The 20,793-nt window shown below is 48.2% G+C and overlaps 1 protein-coding gene across 2 annotated transcripts; it reads right to left on the bottom strand.

Moving 5' to 3' along the window:
* Window positions 1-783: 783 nt before the first annotated feature.
* On the bottom strand, window positions 784-12,799 carry FAM111A (FAM111 trypsin like peptidase A). 2 transcript variants are annotated; one of them, XM_081155291.1, is made up of 3 exons: window positions 12,698-12,799; window positions 5,877-5,985; window positions 784-3,556 (listed from the first exon to the last, which is right to left on the bottom strand). In XM_081155291.1, the coding sequence occupies exons 2-3, from the start codon at window positions 5,952-5,954 to the stop codon at window positions 1,826-1,828; spliced, it is 1,809 nt and encodes a 602-aa protein (XP_081011417.1). In that variant the 5' UTR covers window positions 5,955-5,985; window positions 12,698-12,799; the 3' UTR covers window positions 784-1,825. The 2 variants fall into 2 exon arrangements, with proteins under 2 accessions (XP_081011417.1, XP_081011418.1); XM_081155292.1 differs by lacking the exon at window positions 12,698-12,799 and adding an exon at window positions 11,424-11,554.
* Window positions 12,800-20,793: the final 7,994 nt, after the last annotated feature.

Here is a 20,793-nt window from a genome sequence, read left to right as displayed (position 1 = left end):
AACTGCATTACCGCCTCACGAACAATAACTTACGATTCTACACATGTTCACGTATTGTGTGTGTGTGTGCACACGCACGCTGATTACCTAGCAACACCACTTCCTTGTAAAGCTGAGAACTATTTTCCCCCAGAATCCCTGTGTTATGGGTTGGCCTTTGTCCATGAGAAAAACTCCTAAGAAACTTGGAAGGTGAAAATTAAGTGGTAGGCATCGTTTCTTGGACGATCGTGGAGATCAGACAGGACTGTGGTATCTACACGCCCTCCCACTTGGAGGCTGTGTCTGATGCAGTAACTTTGTAACCTCTCTGGAAGCTGCTCCTTTACCATCATGGTGACAAGAGGTGGGACTGGCTCAGCCTCCCCCAAGTCAAGCAGCCACTTCCCACGCCCAACGCTTTGGCTGACAGCCTTACGGATCTCTCCCCCTGCTCCTCCCACACTCATCTAACCCCTCGTTCCTAATTAAATACCCTATTCTTGTAATATTTATGGTGGCTTTCTTCTCCGGACGAATATGGACCCATACCATAACTGTATATACATATGCTAGGTCGTCCAAGACAGTCCCAGTTTCATGATAAATCCCATAATACCCCCAAGGATATAATGCATTTCCACAGGATTAATATGTCCGAAATCTAGAAAAGGTGACCATACCAAATGCCGGCGAGGATGTGAATGAGTAGGAATTCTCTTCCTTCCCTGGTGGGAATGCGAAATCGTACAGCCACGTGGAAGACAGTTCGGCAGATACTTTCGAAGTTAAACGTAAGTTTACCATGCAGTCCAATGACCACCCTCCTTGGTGTTTACCATATGTGAATTGAGAACATACGTTTATACAAAAATTTGTACACAAATGCTTATAGCAGTTTTATTTATTATCACCAAAAAAGGAAGCAACTAAGAGATCTTTCAAAAGGTGAATAAAAAAAAAAAATTGAGATATACAATAGAATATTATTCAGTGATAAAAAGAAATGAGCTATCAAACCATGAAAAGACTCAGAGGAACTTCAGTTGCATATTGCTAAGTGAAAGGAGTCAATCTGAAAAAGCTACATATAATATGGTTCCACTTATAGGACCTTCCGGAAAAAGCAAAACTATAAAGACAGTGAAAAGGTCAGTGGTCACCAGGAGTCAGGGCAGAGGGGAGGGATAGGTAGGTGAAGCCCAGGGAAATTTTAGGTGACCTTCTCTTTAAAACCCACAAGCCCAGTCTAATTATTACAAAAATATCAAATTCCAGTAGAAGAGCATCCTACAAAATATCTGATCAGTAGTCTTCCTATTAAAGTCATTAAGAACAAGAAAAGTCTGACAAAGTGTCACAGCCAAGAGGAGCCTAAAGAGACGTGACAGCCATATATAATGCGGCTGGACAGAATCCCGGAACAGAAAAAAAGACATTTGTTAAAAACTAAGGAAATCTGGATAAAATAATGTGATCTTTAAGACATCCCCCTTGTTCTGATAGCCTGTAAATACATGAGGAGTGGCTACCACTCTCTGAATTTCAGAACACCTATGCCCTGACAGTTCTAGTAATATGAGGATTTTGGAAATTCTAAAAGATTTTACTTGAGATCATTTTTAATTGAGCATTTAGCTCCACAGTTAAGATTAACTGAAGCCCTAAGTTTTGCTACCGACTGACCCACACATTTTCTATGCACTTACTTTCTATGTGCCAGACATGAGATGAACAAGTTTTGGATCCTGCCTTCAAGCAACTGAACTTACGGGAAGATATGGAAGGTGGACAACCTTCCACAGCTAATTCTCTTAAAGCTCGGAAGCAGACTGAATTCTCACTGTCAGCACCCCTCGTCGCTCATCATTTCCACATCCTGCTGAGTTTTGAATAATTCATCATACCACGCCCCATAGTTTTGTTTAATATTATGGAGGATGGATTCCATGGTGATGCCTAACTCAATGATACTGGAAAATTCATTTTGGTAGAGATTACGGAAGCCAGCAGCATGCATGGCCACCAATGAACCTTTTGAATCGAACACTGGAGAGCCAGAAGACCCAAAGTAAAAACAGGTGTCATAGGTAATCACATCAGGTCTGGGAACAATTTCCTGGAAACTTTTTTGAGTGAACATATGGATAAACTGCAGGTCATCATTATATCCCTCAGCCTGAAGATGTTCCCGATATTTCTCGACTCGCTGCTCCTGAGGGATTATAACACAAGCATCGGTAGCCTTTGCCTCTCTGTCTGGATGGCCGATAATATATATCAACCCACTACGTGGTGCAGGACCAATTCCATTGTAGAGTCCCACAGGTACTTGCTGTCCATTTTCCTTCAGCTTCAGAACGGCATAATCGAGGTCCGCATCAGACACCTCAAACCAAGGTTCAACGGGAAAGAAGTTCTTGCCGTCTTGGCTGTCTTCGTAACCAAAGGCCACCCTTACACACTCACCAATTATGGAAGCCCACCCACTTGGACTGATCCCTTTTCCCACCATGTTACTTATTACATGCCGACAGGTGAAAATGTACAGCCCTGTAAACACAAAGCAGGTGGCACAACCCTTATTTCCGTTGTTGTCCCATTCTATGTACCCAACTGACTCGCTGAGGTGACAAAGAAGCTTGAGTGTTTTAACCGGGGTAGAGTTTTTGGTCACTTTCCCAAAGTTTGTTTTTTGCTCAAGAAACAATCTTCTCTCCTTAGTCTTTTTCAGTTTCTTTTTGAAGATTTCTCTAATTTTTTCAGTTTCTCTTTTCAGGCTAGGGTACTGGGCCACAATTTCTCCTCCCAGCACACCGGCGTTTCCGTCCCCCGGCTGGGGGCTCGGCGGGGCCGCCGTCTTAGCGCCCCTCGATCTCTTGACCTCCACCTGGAAGAGCTTGCCCTCCAGGGCGTCGACCAGCTGGCTGCTTTCTACAACGGAGTCCAGGCTCTCGATGAGCCTCCAGTCCTCGCTCTCCAGGAAGGAAAGAAACCTGCGGTCCTTGCAGACGGCGTCCTTGACCGTTTCCCCCTTGAAGGCGAAGACGCAGAGTCTGCACCCTTCCTTGTGCAGCTCGCCGCGCCTCACGAGCCTTTTTCTCTCCTTCCCAATGGCGTGGATGAAGAACTTGACGCAGTCGGTGGACCCCTTGTCAAGCCGGCCAAATATCTGGTTCTCTGCTTTCTGCTTGCTTTTATTCCTGGCAAATGTAACTGCCAGGTGGCAGTTGTCGGGCAAGCAGCTGAGGGGCATCCCGAGGTTTATGTAGCCTTCGATCTCCTTCACGCCCCTCACCAGCATTTCTCTGCCCGACTGAGCTTCTCTCTCCTCCTTCACAGCCTGAAGGGTGTCGATGGCCACCGATAAGCTGTACTCAGGATTATGTGTGAGCATGTGCTTCCTTTGTTTGTTTTTCCTGAGGTGTACATCCAAGATAATGTAAAGTACCTTATTTGGGGATATAGCCTGGTCTTTGCGTCCAAGATCCTGGGTATTAGTTATATTTTTGAGGCCTTTTCTGGAGCCCATCTTCATCTGAGGCATGCCGGGATTATTCTCTTGTTTCTTATCGATCTAAAATGTTAAAATGTTAAAGGCTGTAAGACTATGGAAGCAACCCTTGCCTTTTGTTTCTCTTTTTAGTATGCAATTCACAAAATTTCTATAGGAAACTCAGAACCAATCTCCAAAGGCCAGTGAATAGAATTAAGTCAGAGTTTGAGTTGGGGGCTAAAATATAAGCTGAGTTTTCTCTTCCGTCAGTTAGATAAGCTTTTCATACCGTTAGACTGGTGCATTTTTCTGAGAACTAGAACAGGAATCACTGTTTCTAGGCGCATCAAAAACAGAAATGCTTAACATCTGCCAGCTCCCTTACAGAGTTCTGTCAGGTCTGTTTACTACTTTCAGCTGTATCATTTTTTTTTTTTTTGAATATATCTTTATTGATTTCAGAGAGAGGAAAGGAGAGGGAGAGAGAGAGATAGAAACATCAATGATGAGAGAGCCATCGATCGGCAGCCTCCTGCATGCCCCCAACTGGGGATCGAGCCCACAACCCGGGCATGTGCCCTGACCGGGAATCGAACCCCAGTCGCCTGGATCCTAGATCAACGCTCAACCACTGAGCCACGCCCGGCTGGGCAGCTGTATCATTTTTACTTTCTCTGATCACAGTGATGGATTGCACCAAAAACTTGTTTTTAAAGCCCCAAACTCAGCAAGGATAAGGTATCATGGTTTATTATTGGGCACAAAATGTTAAAGGAAACCATCATCAGTTCACTAATTATTTGGTCATAATAACATAGTTATTTCTAATAATAAAACCCTGATTCACCCAGCATCTATTATGTAAAGAACTCAAGTTATTTCCTCTATAACATCAATTAATTCCCAAATCCCATGAAATGAAGAGCAACAAACACAGCATCTGTTCTTCTGATGGAGAAACTGAGGCACAGAAAGTTTTTCCTGTAAGTGCCTTTCTTAGGGTTACATAATAACCAGTTAACAAAGAGACTATCTGAACTCCAATACTTAGTCCACTATTTTTTTCATTAGACTACATATTGGCTTTTTGGGTAAATTTTATATCCACAATTCCTTTTTCTAGGGCATTATCTTAAAGACCAGGGATGAAAGAAGGGAGAGGAATTACATAAGGAGGATTAATCGAATAGCAGGAATTCAATAAAAACTTAAGAGCATCTGATTCCTACATCTAAAAAATACATATTGGCCAAGAAGGATTCATCGTGGCTCAAGCGGCAACAGATGCCGCTTGCTGGTAATGGGAAAAACACCAGGATTGTTGCAAAAATGAAGTGTAACATCCTATGTGACAATGTCTAGCGCAGTGACTGGCACATTAATAAGTTAACTTTTATTTTCCTTCTTTGTAATGGTACTAATATTCTGGATAAAAACAAAAGAAACACAAGGTAATATAAATTGACTCTGGGCACACATATAAACTCCCAAAGAGCGTCCCTCCAGCCCAATGCTGTCAGAAGCATCCTTGACGCACAGCCCACTGGAACACTACGGAGCATTTCCAACGAGCCCAAGGATTCCTGGGCAGATGTAGGCAGTTTGAAAGGGGCACCTGGAGGCCTTGCAGGGTTACTAGCTGGGACAGAGGAAACCAGAAGTAGGCTTGGCTTGGCTTTTCTATGCTTTTGGATATTCTAGTTAGAATCAGAATAAAAGAAAAGTTAAAGGCTTTCTCAAATGCTCACCATCTCGCAACCTTTTTCGTAATAAATTCAAGGAGCATTTTAGACTCGAGAAGGGATATGATGGTTTGATAAGATAACAGAGCCCCGTTAGTACAAAGGGCCCCCCCCTAATGTCAGTAAACTTAAGTCCAAGTCTTCATCCCACTACTGCCTTAAGAAGCAACACACTCCTTTCCTCTCTTTGTAAACAACTTGAGGATAAGAAAGTCCTCCCTGCCTGCCTAATAAGCTTATAGTGAGATAAATATTTAAGAATTTTTTCTCTAGATTGTAACAAATGTATTATTGTTATCAAATAGATCAGCCGTATTTGCATGGTATATACTTTCTGGCTATGAAGTGACATTAATTTTGTTTTCATTCCATATTTTACTGTAATGCATTATATTTGATTTTTGTCGCCGGTGTTCAGGAAATGTTACAATAGCTTTTTGTTAAAGGCTGCTTTGATACGGCTAAGATTTTTATTAGAACTCCTTCTCACAGCCTCCCCTCAAAATGGAAAGAATAAAATGAATGAGAAAGATTTTAACTTATTTTACATTCCCTACATTCAATGAGGTGATTTCTCAGCAGGAAGATCATAAAACCCAGTGTGAAGGATAGCTAAGTCTAATACTGATATATTATGTAAACAGTATTTACAAGCGTACCTGAGGAAAGTAGTCATCAATTTTCTTATTATTCTCAATCACAGCGACCTTCTGTGACTTCCGTTTCTTAGAGCTCATGATGGCTTGAATAGGCAGCTCAGCTGAAACACTAACAAGGTGCAAGTTAGAGCAGCATCTTCATCGTTACCATTAATTGTACAGAGAACAAGCTGAACAGGGACCTCACAGCCTACCTTTCCCTTCAGCTCCAGGCCCGCCCTTCTCAGAGGTGTTCACTTAGCAAGTAGACAGTTTATCCACCAACTAGAATCACCCCAATCATAAAAGCTCTCCTCGATAGAGAACTGTACTGAATACTTTATAAAAGTTACCTCTCATTGCCATTGCCCACAGATACCATGCAAAATAGGCATATCTGCTTTTGCAGATGGGGCAAGTATGACTCAGAGAAGGTAGGTGACCTCCCCAAGGCCAGAGCTACATGGCAGAGATGAAATTCAAAGGCAGGCATAGACACCCCAGAGAAGGGATTGCAGTTGGAGAATTCAAATGTGTGTTCTCGTTACACTGATGTTAAAATCTGGCCTCCAGATTTTATGACAGGGTGGTGGTGTAATTCCAGGAAAACATGGGAAAAGAACCATAAAGACAAAGGTACAGTGGGAGTTTGCCTGGGAAGACAGGATGTTAGTTGCTACTTCTGTTTTGTTTGTTTGCTTGTTTAAAGAGGTATTTCCCCCTCTTTCCTCTGCTGTCTCCCCAAAGGGGAATGAACAATGTAAATAAAAGAGTGAAATAGTCAATAGTGATAAATACCACTAGAAATAATGGAAGCCATGGAAGGGCAGCCGCCCCTTGACCTCAGCATCTCAACATCTAATACAATGCCTGATAGATGGCAAGCCCTCAATAAAGATACAGTCATAAAGATACATTCAATGAATGAATGGAGTATGTATATCATGCTCTATGCCCTATTCTACGTGCTTTTCCCAAATTACCCAATATAATGCTTACAACCCTGTGAGATATGTATGATTAGTCCCATTTTACTGGTAAAGAGCTTGGACACCCATAGAAATTAAGCTACTTACTCCAGGTCACAAAGCCCCAGAGAGTATACTTTTGTTGACTTTTTATTATAAACATTTTCAAATAGAAAAAGAGAGACAATAATGTAATGAGCCTCCACATACCTATCATATAAGGCTAATAATTGCTCATTTTTTTTGAAAATTTGCATCATTTTTAAATTTTGTTATTTTACTGTTAGAGACATCATGACATTTTAACCTTAAGTATCACTTTTCATCTCTGAAAATTTAGGACTTTTTCTGACATAATCCAAATACTAATTTATTCAGACCAAGATCCAATTGAGGGACATGTGTTGTCTTTAATTATTATCTCTTAACTTTATTTTATCCTAGAAAAAGCAGATTTGTTGAAGAGAACAGAGAAATTGTTTGCAGAAAGTTCACCTCCGGATTCTGCTTCTTCACGTTGTTGCTTAATTTATGCTCTAGCCCCTGTAGTTTTTGTCAAGCAGAACTTATCTAAAGTCAATGCTTTAAAGAAGATGTGGTACATATTATATACAATGGAATATTATTCGGCCATAAAAAGAATGAAATCTTACCACGTGTGACAACATGGTTGGACCTGAAAGGTATTACGCTAAGTGAAATAAGTCAGACAGAGAAAAAACAAATACTATATGATTTCACTTATATGTGGAATCTAAGGAACAAAATAAATGAACGATAAAAACAGACTCATAGATACAAAGAACAAACTAATGGTTGCCAGATTGGGTTGGGGGAAGCTGGGTAAAAGAGGTGAAGGGATTAAAAAGTACAATTGGGCCCAGCTGGTATGGCTCAGTGGTTGAGCGTCAACCCATGAACCAGGAGACTGCGGTTTGATTCCCAGTCGGGGCACATGCCCAGGTAGTGGGCTCAATCCCCAGTAGGGGGCGTGCAGGAGGCAGGCGATCAATGACTCTCTGTCATCATTGATGTTTCTCTCTCTCTCTCTCCCCCTTTCCCTTCTCTCTGAAATCAATAAAAACATGTTAAAAAAAAGTGCAATTGGCAATTACAAAATAGACATGGGGATGTAAAGTACAGCATAAGAATACAGTCAATACTATTGTAATAACTGTGGTGTCAGGTGAGTACTAGACTTATCTGGGGGATCACTTTGTAAAGTATGTGCTTGTCTAACCACTATACTGTATACCTGAAATTATACAGATATTGAATGTGAACAGTAATTAAAAAAATTTTTAAATTAAAAAGCATGAATAACTAGCCTCTAATTTAGCTATTTCTTAATGACACTAATAAATACCATTTTTAAATTTTGAGGCAACAATAGAGACTATGCTTACTCTCTTAACCATTCCACTATGCAACGGGAGCCCTGGCTTCATCATTTTCTGGTAATGAGCTTCTCAGGAAACTCACTTCAGCCTCTCTCAGTCTTCGTTTTTTATTCATTTTTTTTTTTCACTTTGAGCATTTATTAATTTTAAATATAATTTATTTATAAGTTTACATAATTTTTAAATAATGGCTACATTATACAAATGGTTCTCACAATTTCTGAAAATTACTCCTACACATCACTGTCCCTAAGACAGCATCTCAAGTTAAAAGATATGAAACTTTCTGAAACATTTAAACCATAAAAAAGTTTTAAAATAAGATGTAAATAACAAAAAATGCATTAATCAACTTTCTGGAAGGCAATTTAACAATACATATCAAAATATAAGACTTACCAATTCTTTGACCAAGCTGTTTAACTTTCATTCATTAATTAAACAAGATTATTGAGAACCTATTAAGTGCCAGGAACTTCTTTTTTTAAAAAAAAAATCTTTATTGATTTCAGAGAGAGGAAGGGCGAGGGAGAGGGAGAGATAGAGAGAGATAGAAACATCAATGATGAGTCATTGATCGGCTGCCTCCTGCATGGCCCCTGCTGGGGATCGAGCCTGCAACCTGGGCATGTGCCCTGACCAGGAATCGAACTGAGATCTCCTGGATTGTAGGACGTGCTCAACCACTGAGCCATGCTGGCCCGGCAGGAACTTCTTTTTTTAATTTATTTTTATTGAACTTATTGGGGTGGCATTGGCTAATAAAACTGTAGGTTTCAGGTGCACAATTCGCTTCAGCTTCTCTTAGGCTGTTTGTGAACTGAGGCAATGACACTAAATGAGATACTGAATATGAAAGTGCCACATGAATGGTAGTTTTTAAAGACCACTTGGGTTCAAATTTCAGGTTACCATTTACTAGCTGCTTGACCGTGGGCATGTTACTTAATACTGCACCTCAGTCTCCGCTCCCCTCAGATGGGAACAGTGGTGAGATCATCCATTATTGTGACGATTGAAGAATATACTGAATGTAAAGTTGTTAGAAGATACTTCTAATTGAGGAACTGGGCTATGTTGTATAAGTTCCTTGAAGGCAGGGCCTTAAGGCCCAACAACGAAGAGAATTTGGGGGTTCACTGTGTTTGCTGCTGACCCATCTTATGGAATTTGAAAGAGGCCCCAGGAGCTTTAGGAGCGATGGTTACACGTAGACCAAGAGAACTATAAAATGGGCAGAAACAAATGAGTTCTGGGATGAACTTGAGCAGTCACAGTGGAGAGGGGCAAAAGGTTAGGAAAATGGCCCATATCCCTTCCCTAAGGTGGTTTCCAGTATCCAGACTTCAAACTGTGAAGCCCTGCTTATAGTCAGAGGAGCCAAGGCTTTGCTGACCTAAAGGCCTGGCCCTATGTCGTTCAGTAAAGGGAAAAAGAAATATAGCCTGTCTTTGGTCCATTTCCAGCCCACCCAAGGGCTTCCCCTTGGAATTCATCTCCCCCCACATCTCTCCTCTCTCTGTCTGTTTCTCTCTCTCATCTCTATCTCTCCCCCGTCCCCCCTTCCCTCTCCCTCTGGCTCCTCCACTCTTTCAGCTCTCTCTTCCCTTCTCACTCCACTCTGGGGCTGGGCTGGCTCGCTAGAGCTGAGCCGGCCTATAGAGAGCAGGGATCTGATGGCGGCTGACCCTGGGCCTCCACCAAGCCCATCACCACGCTCCCTCCAGCACACAGCCCATGACGAGAAGCAGTCACTGAAATAAACCTGTGTCCACTCTGCCCCTCAGGTAGGCAGCGCTGTCCCACCCAGGCCAGGCGTGGGGGGCAGGCAGCTCGTTCTGTTCCAGCCCCTCAGACTCCCACCACCCCAGCAGGGCTCCCCAGTGCCCCACCGCTTGGCTCTCACCCACTCATGGGGTCGCCTGGCACACCACCTGCACCCGGGACTGAATCCAGACCCCCAACTGAGGTCGGTTCTTTTTTAAATTTTACTTTACTTAAAAAATTTTTTATTTATTTTATTTTTTATTGTTCAAAATATTACAGATGTCCCTTTTTCCGAGGTGGGCTCTTGTTGGAGCTGCGCAGGTAGCTGGCCCAGGAGGGGGCACCCTGTTAGCTCCCACCTGCAGGACTGGCAGAATGTGGGGCTGAGATTGGAAAAGATTTCCTTCTTTTGGGGAACTGCCTCTCTCCCAGCCACAGGATCACTTTAGCTTTCCCACCCACCCCGCTCTTCTTCCTTAGCTTCCCCAAACCCTCCCCCTCCTTGCCTCACTCCATCTCCTTTATTTCCTTGCTCCCTTCGGACACCCAGGGGAGCAGGAGCCAGGTGAGGTATTTGATGTTGGGTTGTTTCAAAAGTCCCACCAGCCTGAAACAGCCTTCAGAGCTTCTTACTCCCCGGGGCCAGCTTGAGGAGCAGGCTGGCCAGAGCCTATGGCTGGCAAGGAACTGGACATTAGGCAGTCAGGGACAGTCACAAATGCAGTGCACCCTGTAGTTACTGGGGGTGGCGGCCGCGGGACTTCCAGGCCAGGGTGCCAGGAGGGGCAGCAAGGCAGAGTGGGTTCGAGTTCCTGTTTTGAGGAGATAGAGCTGAGACTAAGGTGGCTGGAGTTCACAGAACACAGAGCCCTCTGGGTTATACGCACAGGGCTCCCCTCAGGTATTCAGCTGGGAAGGGACAGGGCAGCAATGGGGGGAACTACCTAAGGCAGGAAAGAAACCCCCCGCCCAACAACCACAAAACACTTAGAGGGTGTGTGTCCTTAAACCCTCCCCCGCACCCCACCTGGGCATCTCAGTTTCCTCATTTGTAAATTAAGGAACTTGGCTCAGATCAAACTTTGGCTGTGCCTGTGAATTAGCCCCTGTGGACAGTGACACAGGAAGGTAGGGGGCCCTCCCTCCAAGGTCAGCATTCAGGACTTCCGGAGTGCAGTCCTGGAATTTGCACTGTTAACGCCCATCCCCCTACCCCCCCCCCCCCCGCTGCTCACAGCTCCTCTGGGACAGCTGCCTACTGTCTGCAAGGGGCTCCCCAGGTGCAAAGCTCATGGCCTTTGCAGGTGGGGAGCGGGAAGGGGGTCCCGACAGTGGGAAGCGGCCTATCCATCCCTACCCCACCCAAAAGTGCCTCCGTGCCAGTCACCCCCCTCGGAACTCCAGGTCCACTCAAATGCTCAGGAACCACTCACAGAACCAGAGAACCTGCCCCAACCGCGCGGGTGACGGCCGCGCTCCCCGCGGAGGCTCCCCGCTGCGGCGACGGCGTCAGCGGCTGCCTGGCACCGCGGCCGCGCCCCAGGAAAGCGCAGGAGCCCGCGCTCCGGGCGGGCCCGCTCCTGGCCAATAGACGGCGACGTAGGGGCGCCCGCGGCCCCGCGGGAAGGTCCCCGACGCTGGGGACCCGACCGCGCAGCCGCCCTAGTGATCGGGAAGATCCCGCTGGGCCACCCGGCCCCTGGCTGCAATCTCGGTCCGCGGCCAGGGTCCGCCTTCCCGACTCTTTGCGCAACGGGGCCGCTCCATCCCCTCCCGCCGCGGCGTTTCTTCCGCTCCCCTCCCCCCAGACCGCCTTCGCCCCCGAGGAGCTGAGCCGCAGCCGGGAGGGTCGGCAGGAACCCGGGGCCGGGCTCTCCCAGGGCTCCGACGGCGCCGCAGGGGGATGGGGGGGGGGCTGCGGCCCCAGCGACCTGCGCCGCGGGGCAAACAGACCCTGAGACGCCGCCCCCGGCGCTTCCCGCTCGGCCCACCGGCCCTCCGGCGGCTCGGACGCGGCGGCTGCGGAGGGAGAGCGCCCCGCGCCAGCCCGGAGGCCGCGGGGGGAAAGTCCCCGACGGAGGCGGCAGCGTCGGGATCCCGCGGCCTCGGTGCGGCGGCGCTTCCCCGGCATCCACGGGACCAACGGGCCGAAGCAGGCAGCAAGCAGCCCGCTCAGGCAGGGGGCTGGTGGGACTCGGGACCCCCACTCCACCCGAAGGCAGGAAGGAGCCACCCACCACCACCACCAAAATTAGAGGGTGTCTTTCCTCCAACCCCCTCCCCCGCACCCCACGTGCGAATCTCGTTTCCTCATTTGTAAATGAAGGGTCCTGGCTCAGATTAAACTTTGGCTGTGCCTGTGAATTAGCCCCTGTGGACAGTGACACAGGAAGGTAGGGGGCCCTCCCTCCAAGGTCAGCATTCAGGACTTCCGGAGTGCAGTCCTGGAATTTGACTTTTAACGCCCATCCCCCTACCCCCCCCCCCCCCCCCCCCCCGCTGCTCACAGCTCCTCTGGGACAGCTGCCTACACTGTCTGCAAGGGGCTCCCCAGGTGCAAAGCTCATGGCCTTTGCAGGTGGGGAGCGGGAAGGGGGTCCCGACAGTGGGAAGCGGCCTATCCATCCCTACCCCACCCAAAAAGGCCTCCGTGCCAGTCACCCCCCTCGGAACTCCAGGTCCACTCAAATGCTCAGGAACCACTCACAGAACCAGAGAATCTGTCCGAACCGCGCGGGTGACGGCCGCGCTCCCCGCGGAGGCTCCCCGCTGCGGCGACGGCGTCAGCGGCTGCCTGGCACCGCGGCCGCGCCCCAGGAAAGCGCAGGAGCCCGCGCTCCGGGCGGGCCCGCTCCTGGCCAATAGACGGCGAGTTAGCAGCTGCCAAGGGGCCTGGCGGGAAAGGACAGGCTGGCTGCTGAGTGTCAGGGCGGGGCCGGGGGACTTATATGTGCAGCCACCCTAGAGATCAGCAAAATCCGTTTGAGACCCACCCATCCGCTGGCCCCACAGTTGCTCCACCGCCAGTTTCTGTTCTCCGGGAGAGGGACTGAGCAATCCTGCTCTTCTTTCCGGGACAGGCACTGAGCAATCCTGCTCCTCTGTCCGGGACAGACACTGAGCAATCCTGCCCCTCTGTCCGGGACAGGCACTGAGCAATCCTGCCCCCCTGTCCTTCCACTGCCCCTTGGAGCCCACTGTCCTCAAGCGAGGAGCTGAGCCCGCAGAGGGTGTGGGAGGAGCCGGGGACCAGCGCTTCCCCAGGGCTGATGGCAAGGCCAATGCTAGCGGCCCAAAGAGTGTGCCCGGTGGTCTGAGTTGGAGGGCAAACAGCCCATCAACTCTGCCCCTTGGTGCTTAATGCTCGGCCTTCGCTGCCCTTCAGTTGCTGGGAGGTGGGCAGCTGCGGGGGGACGAACATCCCGGGCTAGACCTGGTGGCTGCAGGAGGAACATGGCCCAGACCAACTGAGGCAGTGGCCTGGGTCCCCAGGGCGTTCCTCCGTTACCCACACTTCAGCAGCTCCAGGGGACCAAATGGCACCAAAGCAGACAGCAAGCAGCCCTGCTGGCTGCTGACGTGTGGGCTAGTGAGACTTGGCCCCCCCATCTCCCCACATCCCCACAGGCAAATGAGCCAACTTGCCCCACTCGGCGACAACTCTTCTGTAACGTACCGAAAAATAGACGTTTGCGTGAAAGTTGCTGGTGTTGCTGGAATAACCGGGAAAGCTTTTCCTAACTTGACCTAACGTAACATAGACACCGAGACGCACCGCCAGGGCCGCACTCGCGCTCCGAGGCTCCGAAGCTGCGGCGGCGGCGCCCGGCGGGCTGTCCCTAGAACCGCGGCCGCGGCGCGAAGCGGAAGAGCCCGCGCTCCGGGGGGGCCCGCTCCCGCCAGTAGAGGGCGAGGCAGAGGCCGCCCGTGGCCCGGCCGGCAGGCCCCCGAGGGCTGGGGCGCGCGGAGACCCCGCGGAGTCCCACTCGTCCACTTGCTCGCAAGCTTGGCCCCTGGCCAGTGTCAGCTTTCGGGAAAGCGCCGAGCAGCGGGGCCCCTCAGCCCTGCCGCCCTCCGGGGCTGCGGTAGGGCGCGGAGCGAGCAGGGCCGGCGGAATGGCGAGAGCCGGCGCGCTCGAGCTTTCCTGCTGGGGTGGCTGCGGAGGCGCGGAGCGGGAACCAGAGTTGCCTGGCGAAGAAAAAGTACTCTAAGTACATTGCACATATTAGCTCATTTATCCTCATAACAACCATTGGAGGCAGCTACAGTTCTCCCCATTTCAAAGGAAACTGTGGTCTCAGAGACTTCAAGCCATTGGCCTCAAGACACACAGCTATTAGCAGAGCCCGGGTTAAACCCAAGCTGCCAGGCCTGTGACCTCAGCTCCTAAGCACTGCGTTCTCCGCTGCTGTTCCAATCAGCGTCCAGACCCCAGACCAGTTGTTGGCCCTGCCCCCTTGCAATCTCGCTCCCCTCTGCCCCCACGCATCCGTCTGAGACCCTCGCTCAGCGCTTTGGCTCCCTGACGTGCAGCTTCAAGGGCCGCCCTGGCACTTGCAAATAGAGCCCCTAAGGCCCACACCCAGCCCTTGGCCCGTGGCGCTCCCCTTGGCCAGAAGCTTCTTCGGGATGGATGGAGTTCTGCGCCCGGCCTGAAGATGGCGACAGAGGATAAGCGTGATGGAACCGGGAGAGGCGCAGAGGCGGGGGAAAGCTGCGCGGGGATTGACACTCACGACGGCCAATGGCAGCACGGGGTCGGTCGGCCCGGGCTTTGATTCGCGGGCGCCGGGAGTTCCCCGCCCCCGTGGGGCAGCCCCTGCGGCGCGGCTGGGGAGGCGGGGGCGCAGGTGCCCAGTGTCGCGCTCGCTGCAGGAGCGCGTGCTGTTCCGAGGCTGCCACAGCTCGCCTTGGCGCCACCCTTCCGCCCCCGTTTACCCTCCTCTCCCCGAAGGCCCAGCACGTCTGTCTGGGGACGAGCCTGTGTCTTCCTCACTCTGTGTCCCGGGGGGTTCTGTAAAAGCGGCCCGCGCTCGTGGTTCCCGCGGCGCGTGGGGGCGGGGTGGGGGGCGGAGGGAGGGGCTCGCGGGAAGCGTCTTCCCGGTGCCGGGCGCCGCGCTCGGCTCCTCTCCTCCGCGCTCCGTCGCTCCCACCTCCTGCTCCACAGGTCGGGAACCGAGGGAAATCGACTGCCCAAGGGCGGTCCTTGGGTGATTTTTATCCCCGTTAGACGTCGAAGCGCAAAGTCTTTTACGGTGCCAAGGCTGTCTTTGCAGCATTGCCATGCACGCAGGCTGGGTGAGTCCCCCTCCCCCCCCAGCCATCCCTCCTCCACCCATTCACCTGTTCACTATGGGGACCTGCCTGCAGGGCGCTGGCTGGCTGGCTGCTGAAAACGCCTGGCCCTGTCCCTTGGCTGGTGGGTGCCCTCATCTGGCACAAAAGAGGGTGGTGGGTTTGGTTAAGGGCCAGGGCACATACCCGGGTTTCGGGTGTGATCCCTGGTGGAGACCTGCAGGCGGCAACCAGTCCATGCTTCTCTTCCTCTCTTCCTCCCCCCCTTCCTTTCTCAGAGATCAATAAAAAAGTACAAAAGAATAGAGATTCTGTTGTTAAGTAGAGGGGATGAAAAAGGTATACCCAGAATGTTGATACTCCCCCCCCCCCCCAGATAATATGATGGGGTCTGAAGGTACAAGAGCCCACGGATAAATCGACTCTTGCCTTTCAAAAGACGATTGCCTTAGGCAGCCGTAATCTCGGAACTTTTCATTTCCCACCCCTATAATTTTTAACAAATTGCGCATCCATCCTGTATACCCTTATTTTAAAAACACTTTTTTCTTTCAAAATTAATATACCAAATGTCAGGCACGCCTCATTTCTTATTTTTCCGATAAAACTATAAATGGAATTTCAAGGATTTTCTTCATTTGCCCCAGCGGTCATCTTGGGCACATCCTGGCGGGCTTCCTCAGGCTGGGCCCTCCGCCACGGGGATGAGCCTCACTCCCTCTCTTCTTTATTCAGGTCTCTGTCGAACACAGGTTTACCGCGAGGCCTTCCCTGACCGCTTTCTATAACATATTACCCTCTCGCCCTCTGTCATCTTCTTATCCTAATTTATTTTTTACATGTGACATTTCAATATATAGTAAATGTGATTATTGGTTGAGTTTTTGTCTTCTAGTATCAGAATGTGAGCCTCCAGAGGGCCAGGGAGGAGTCATTAAGACTGGCGTCTGTGAGAGTAAAGCAATAAAGCCAAAAAATTTGGGGATGGAGGGAGAACGTTTTGCCTGGCGCCTCCGGACATCCCCTGGGGGTGGGCTGGGAGCAGAGGAAAGACATGGTCATGCTTCTCCTGGTTCCTACATTCTTGCAATCCTCAGGGTCTTCCCTCTGCCCCACTTATCTGCATTCTTCTCCCCTTCTCTCTGACTTTTAGTGAGAAATAGCACATTTTAAGTCCCCACCACCCAAAGTAGCAAAGATTACGTTCTGATATGCAAAGACCTCCAGTCAGACTCAGTTATAGTTCAGAGAAAGAAGCTGCTGTTCATCTCTCTCAGCATTTTCTCACTTTAGGCATTTGTGGAGTTGTAGAGAGTGTTCTGGGCTAGGAGCCAGAAGACCTAATCTCCATACCTGGGTTTGCCTCCAAGGAAAGGAGTGAATGGAATGGTTGAACACCCTTTGCCCACACCATCCAATTCCCTTCCCATACACAGGAGCCATGGACACCTACGAATTGACCCTGGATTGAATTTCTTACCCAAACAGTGTCCTGAACTAATGATAAATGAGGAATCTTACCTGGTTGCAAGTTTGTGTGAAATGTAAGGAGAACATCTTGAGAAACCTACACAGAGAAGTTATTTATTCTATGACTTACAATATAGTATAGAGATTGTGTATTATATGATTTATAATCCATGGGCCTCAGCTGCACTGAGGATGGGAACCAGCCACGCAGCCCTTAAGAGCTAGTGTGACCAGCAGGGTATAAAGTTGAGGTCACAGACGTGCACTTGCTTCTCCGTATGGAGGTGGTGCACACCTGTGCCAGCCTCATGCCCGGCAGCCAAGCATAGTCCTTGCTGTGGCTGGGCCTGGGAGTTCACCTAGGTCATTGCAGCCCTTCCTGATGAGAAAACATATGCCCCACCAGCTCTTTGCAGTCCAACATCATTTTGTAAACTTGGAGTTGTGTTGAGCTGTACTTTATCCTATGATTTTGATGGTTAATCCCAACCTGAAAGCCCCACTGCTTCCTAATCATCCACTCCTGACTGGCTGCATGACCTTGAACGGGTTACCTTCTTTCCTTGGGTCTTACTGTTCTTATGGGTAAAGAGAAAATACAATCTGGCCAGCCTAAAACGTGGGTTCCCTGAGGTCAACAAAAGATATTTGTGGGTTTGGAAGACTTCAGAAATCATTTCACTAACATAGATGTTGATTAACATAGAAAATACCAGAGTAGGAAGTCTAACCAAACATCAAATAAATAGGAGCCAAGGCTTGAGATAAAAGCCGATAAAAAGGAAACAGTTGAGAAAAAAAATCTGGCAAGGTTTATGTATATAGTTAAATTTAAAAAGACAGCGATAGACCCTCTGGGAATGTGTAATTAAAAGTTTTAAAGAAGGATTTAAAAAAAATTATCTGTTGGTTTCGGTGTACAGCTAAGTGGTTAGACAATCATATACTTAACATAGTGTTCCCCTCGATATTTCCAGTACCCCAACTGGCACCATACGTAGTTATCACAATATTATTGACTGTATTCCCTATGCCGCACTTACTTCCCCATGACTATTTTGTAACCACCAAGTTGTGCTTCACCTCTTTCACCCAGTGCCCCAATTCCTCCCCTCCCTTCTGGCAACAACCAGTTCTCTCTCTGTATCTGAGTCTGTTTCAGTTTTGTTTGTTCATTTATTTTATTGTTTAACTTCCACATATAAGTGAAATCATATGGTATTTGTCTTTCTCTGGCTGATTTATTTCACTGGGCATAATATCCTCTATCTAGGTCCATCCATGCTGTTGCAAATGGTAAGATTTCATTCTTTTTTTATGGCTGAGTACTATTCCATTGTGTATATAAACCACAGCTGTTTTATCCACTTGTCTATTGATGGGCACTTGGGTTCCTTCCAGAGCTTGGCTATTGGAAATAAAGCTGCACTGAACATAGGGGTACATATATTCTTTTGAATTAGTGTTTTGGATTTCTTTGGATATATTTCCAGAAGTGGAATTGCTGGGTCATTAGGCATATCTGCTTTTAATTTTTTGAGGAAACTCCATACTTTTTTCCACAGTGGCTGCACAATCTGCATTCCCACCAGCAGTACACGAGGGTTCCCTTTTCTCCACACCCTCGCCAACACTTGATATTTGTGGATTTATTGATGGCAGCCATTATGACAGGTGTGAGGTGATATCTGCTTGTGGTTTTAATTTGCATGTCTCTGACAATTAGTGATGTTAAGCATTTTTTCATATGTCTATTGGCCAAGGAAGGATTCTTTAAATAAAAGTGACTCACTGCAAAGGAAATTCTATGATATCGAAATGGAAACAGCCAGGGTTTGGGCTCGGAGGGATCAGGGCAGAGGAGTAGAGGAGTTTTGTCTCAGCCCCACACTCACTCTTTTGGATGTGAGAAGTGAGAGCAATAGAGGAATGAATCTTTTGAAAAGGTATCTTATTGGGATGCAAGGGGAAGCAAAGGGAGAAAGGCTGGTACTTTACTTCATGTAATAGTAGAGAAATTTGAGTTAAACTATCAGCACTGGAAAAAGTTCTATTGATTTAATAACATGTTAATAAGAGAGTGTGATAGATACGTGAATTCATAAGATTTGAGTGAAGGCGATATTACTCTATTAAACATTACCTTTTGAATAGACAAAGTACACTTTTCAAAAGAAAAGAAAGCATACACAAGGAAAACAAATTAATTTCACTAAATTCTCTAGACACTTAACATTTCCAGATATAATATATGACTCTACAAGCATGCTGTTCAGTCATCTTGCGTAGTCACTGGGTGAGTGGGCATCACTCATTCATTGGGTCGTCAGGAGCCGGAGCTGACTTAATAACGGTGTGTACCAATGACATACAAGCATGAACTCCTTTTCAATACATTTTTGCAGCAACGAAGTAGTTCAGTGTTTGTACATTGGCCGATCTCACCCAAAATGAAGTTTTAGTTCAGATATGTTTCTCATGAATAGTTTTTAGGAGGTCATTGAGCATGCTCGAAAGGGGAGGAACAAAAGCCCTATGGCACATGAGTTGGGGGCAGAGGGAGGTAAAGATTTGGATAAGCTTAGGTGATATCAGGGGCCAAAGAGGATAGCTGTGTGTGTGTGCATGTGTCGGGGTGGGGCAGGTAGACAGCTAGTGAGGGGCCACCATCTCAGGTCCTGGAATAGGACCCTTGGGAAGACAAACTATTCTGAAAGGTTGGTGTACTTACTGGTATTTAAACCCTTTTATTATCACTCCTGGGCATCATTGTTAAAATTTAAAAAATCTTACCTCTGGGCGCACAGGCTACTCTTCCCACGATGACAAAGCAAGGTGTGGCTGCCAAGAACTTCAGTTGGACTGTCCCTAATTTTCCCCTTTGGAAACAAGAGCTCCTTCAGGGCAAGGAAAGAAGGAAAGGTTTCCTTTGGCCTTCTGTCTCTTTCCTGTGCCCTGGAACCACAGCAAGCTCACCGTCAGAGGCGGCCCATTGGAACCCATTTTGGTGCTCCCCATACTCCTGAACTGAGGCCTCGGAGAAGGGAAAGGAAGAACCCTTCTGTGTGAAGGGAAGACTCACACGGAAAGCCCGAGGGCGGGTAATACTTTCGGGGAGTTGGTGCCCACGGTAAAGCAGGGTTGGCCCGCGTTCCTCTGGCTGCGATGGCACGTGTGTGAGGCACATACGAGGGAACTGATGCAGTGAGGGCTGGGGTCACGGGGGAGACCCGAACACTCGTCTGCCGGCTTTGCACCAAGAATGATATGAAGCAATGGAAAAAAGAAAAAGAAATTAAAATAAAAGGAATCTGCAGTAGCACGGGGCAAAACCCACAAAAAAACAGTTCTGTCTTTGGACCAGAAATTTTGAGCAGACAACGAAACCTGGAGGAAACACATGAGGGCGCCGACTGCTGTGGATGTGGGAACCCTAAAAATCCTCAAGTTTGGGGATGGGAGAGGTAAGAAGTGGGCGGGAGGTGGCCTGCAGTGTGCTTTCATTGTGGCCCCTCTAGGCACTCCTGTCTTCCTTCCACCCTCACATCCTTGTGTGTCTTAAGCTGCACAGCAGCTGTGGCATTCATTCCCAGACTAAAGGGACTGTCGGCACTGGGCTGACACCCAGAGCCTACCCAACAGATGAAGGGTGACCACAGGGAGGGACCAGGAGCTTCTAGACTTAAAAACTAGTTACCTTCACTCCCCTGTGGCAGCACGTCCCCTCCCTCCCCTTAGTCCCTATAGGTTAGCCATGATGGACAGACAGACAGATGAATAGGAGTTCTCAAATACGAAAGAGGCAGGTAACCAAAAATCACCAAAACATTGAATTATAATGGTATTGTGTAAATCCAAGTGTTCTTTTTTTTTTTTTTTTTTTTTTTTAAATCTACTTGATCTGTTACTTTGTGAGGAAAGTCCTGACTTCTCCCACTAGGATTGTGGGTTTACTAATCTCTCCTTGTATGTCTATGTATTTTGTAGCTATATTGTGTAAGGAAGATTCATGATCGATCTTGTGGGAGGCTTTTGTAT

The sequence above is a fragment of the Miniopterus schreibersii genome, assembly GCF_964146895.1.
Source record: "Miniopterus schreibersii genome assembly, chromosome: 12".
Taxonomy (NCBI): domain Eukaryota; kingdom Metazoa; phylum Chordata; class Mammalia; order Chiroptera; family Miniopteridae; genus Miniopterus; species Miniopterus schreibersii.
This window is presented reverse-complemented; position numbering and strand designations above follow the sequence as displayed.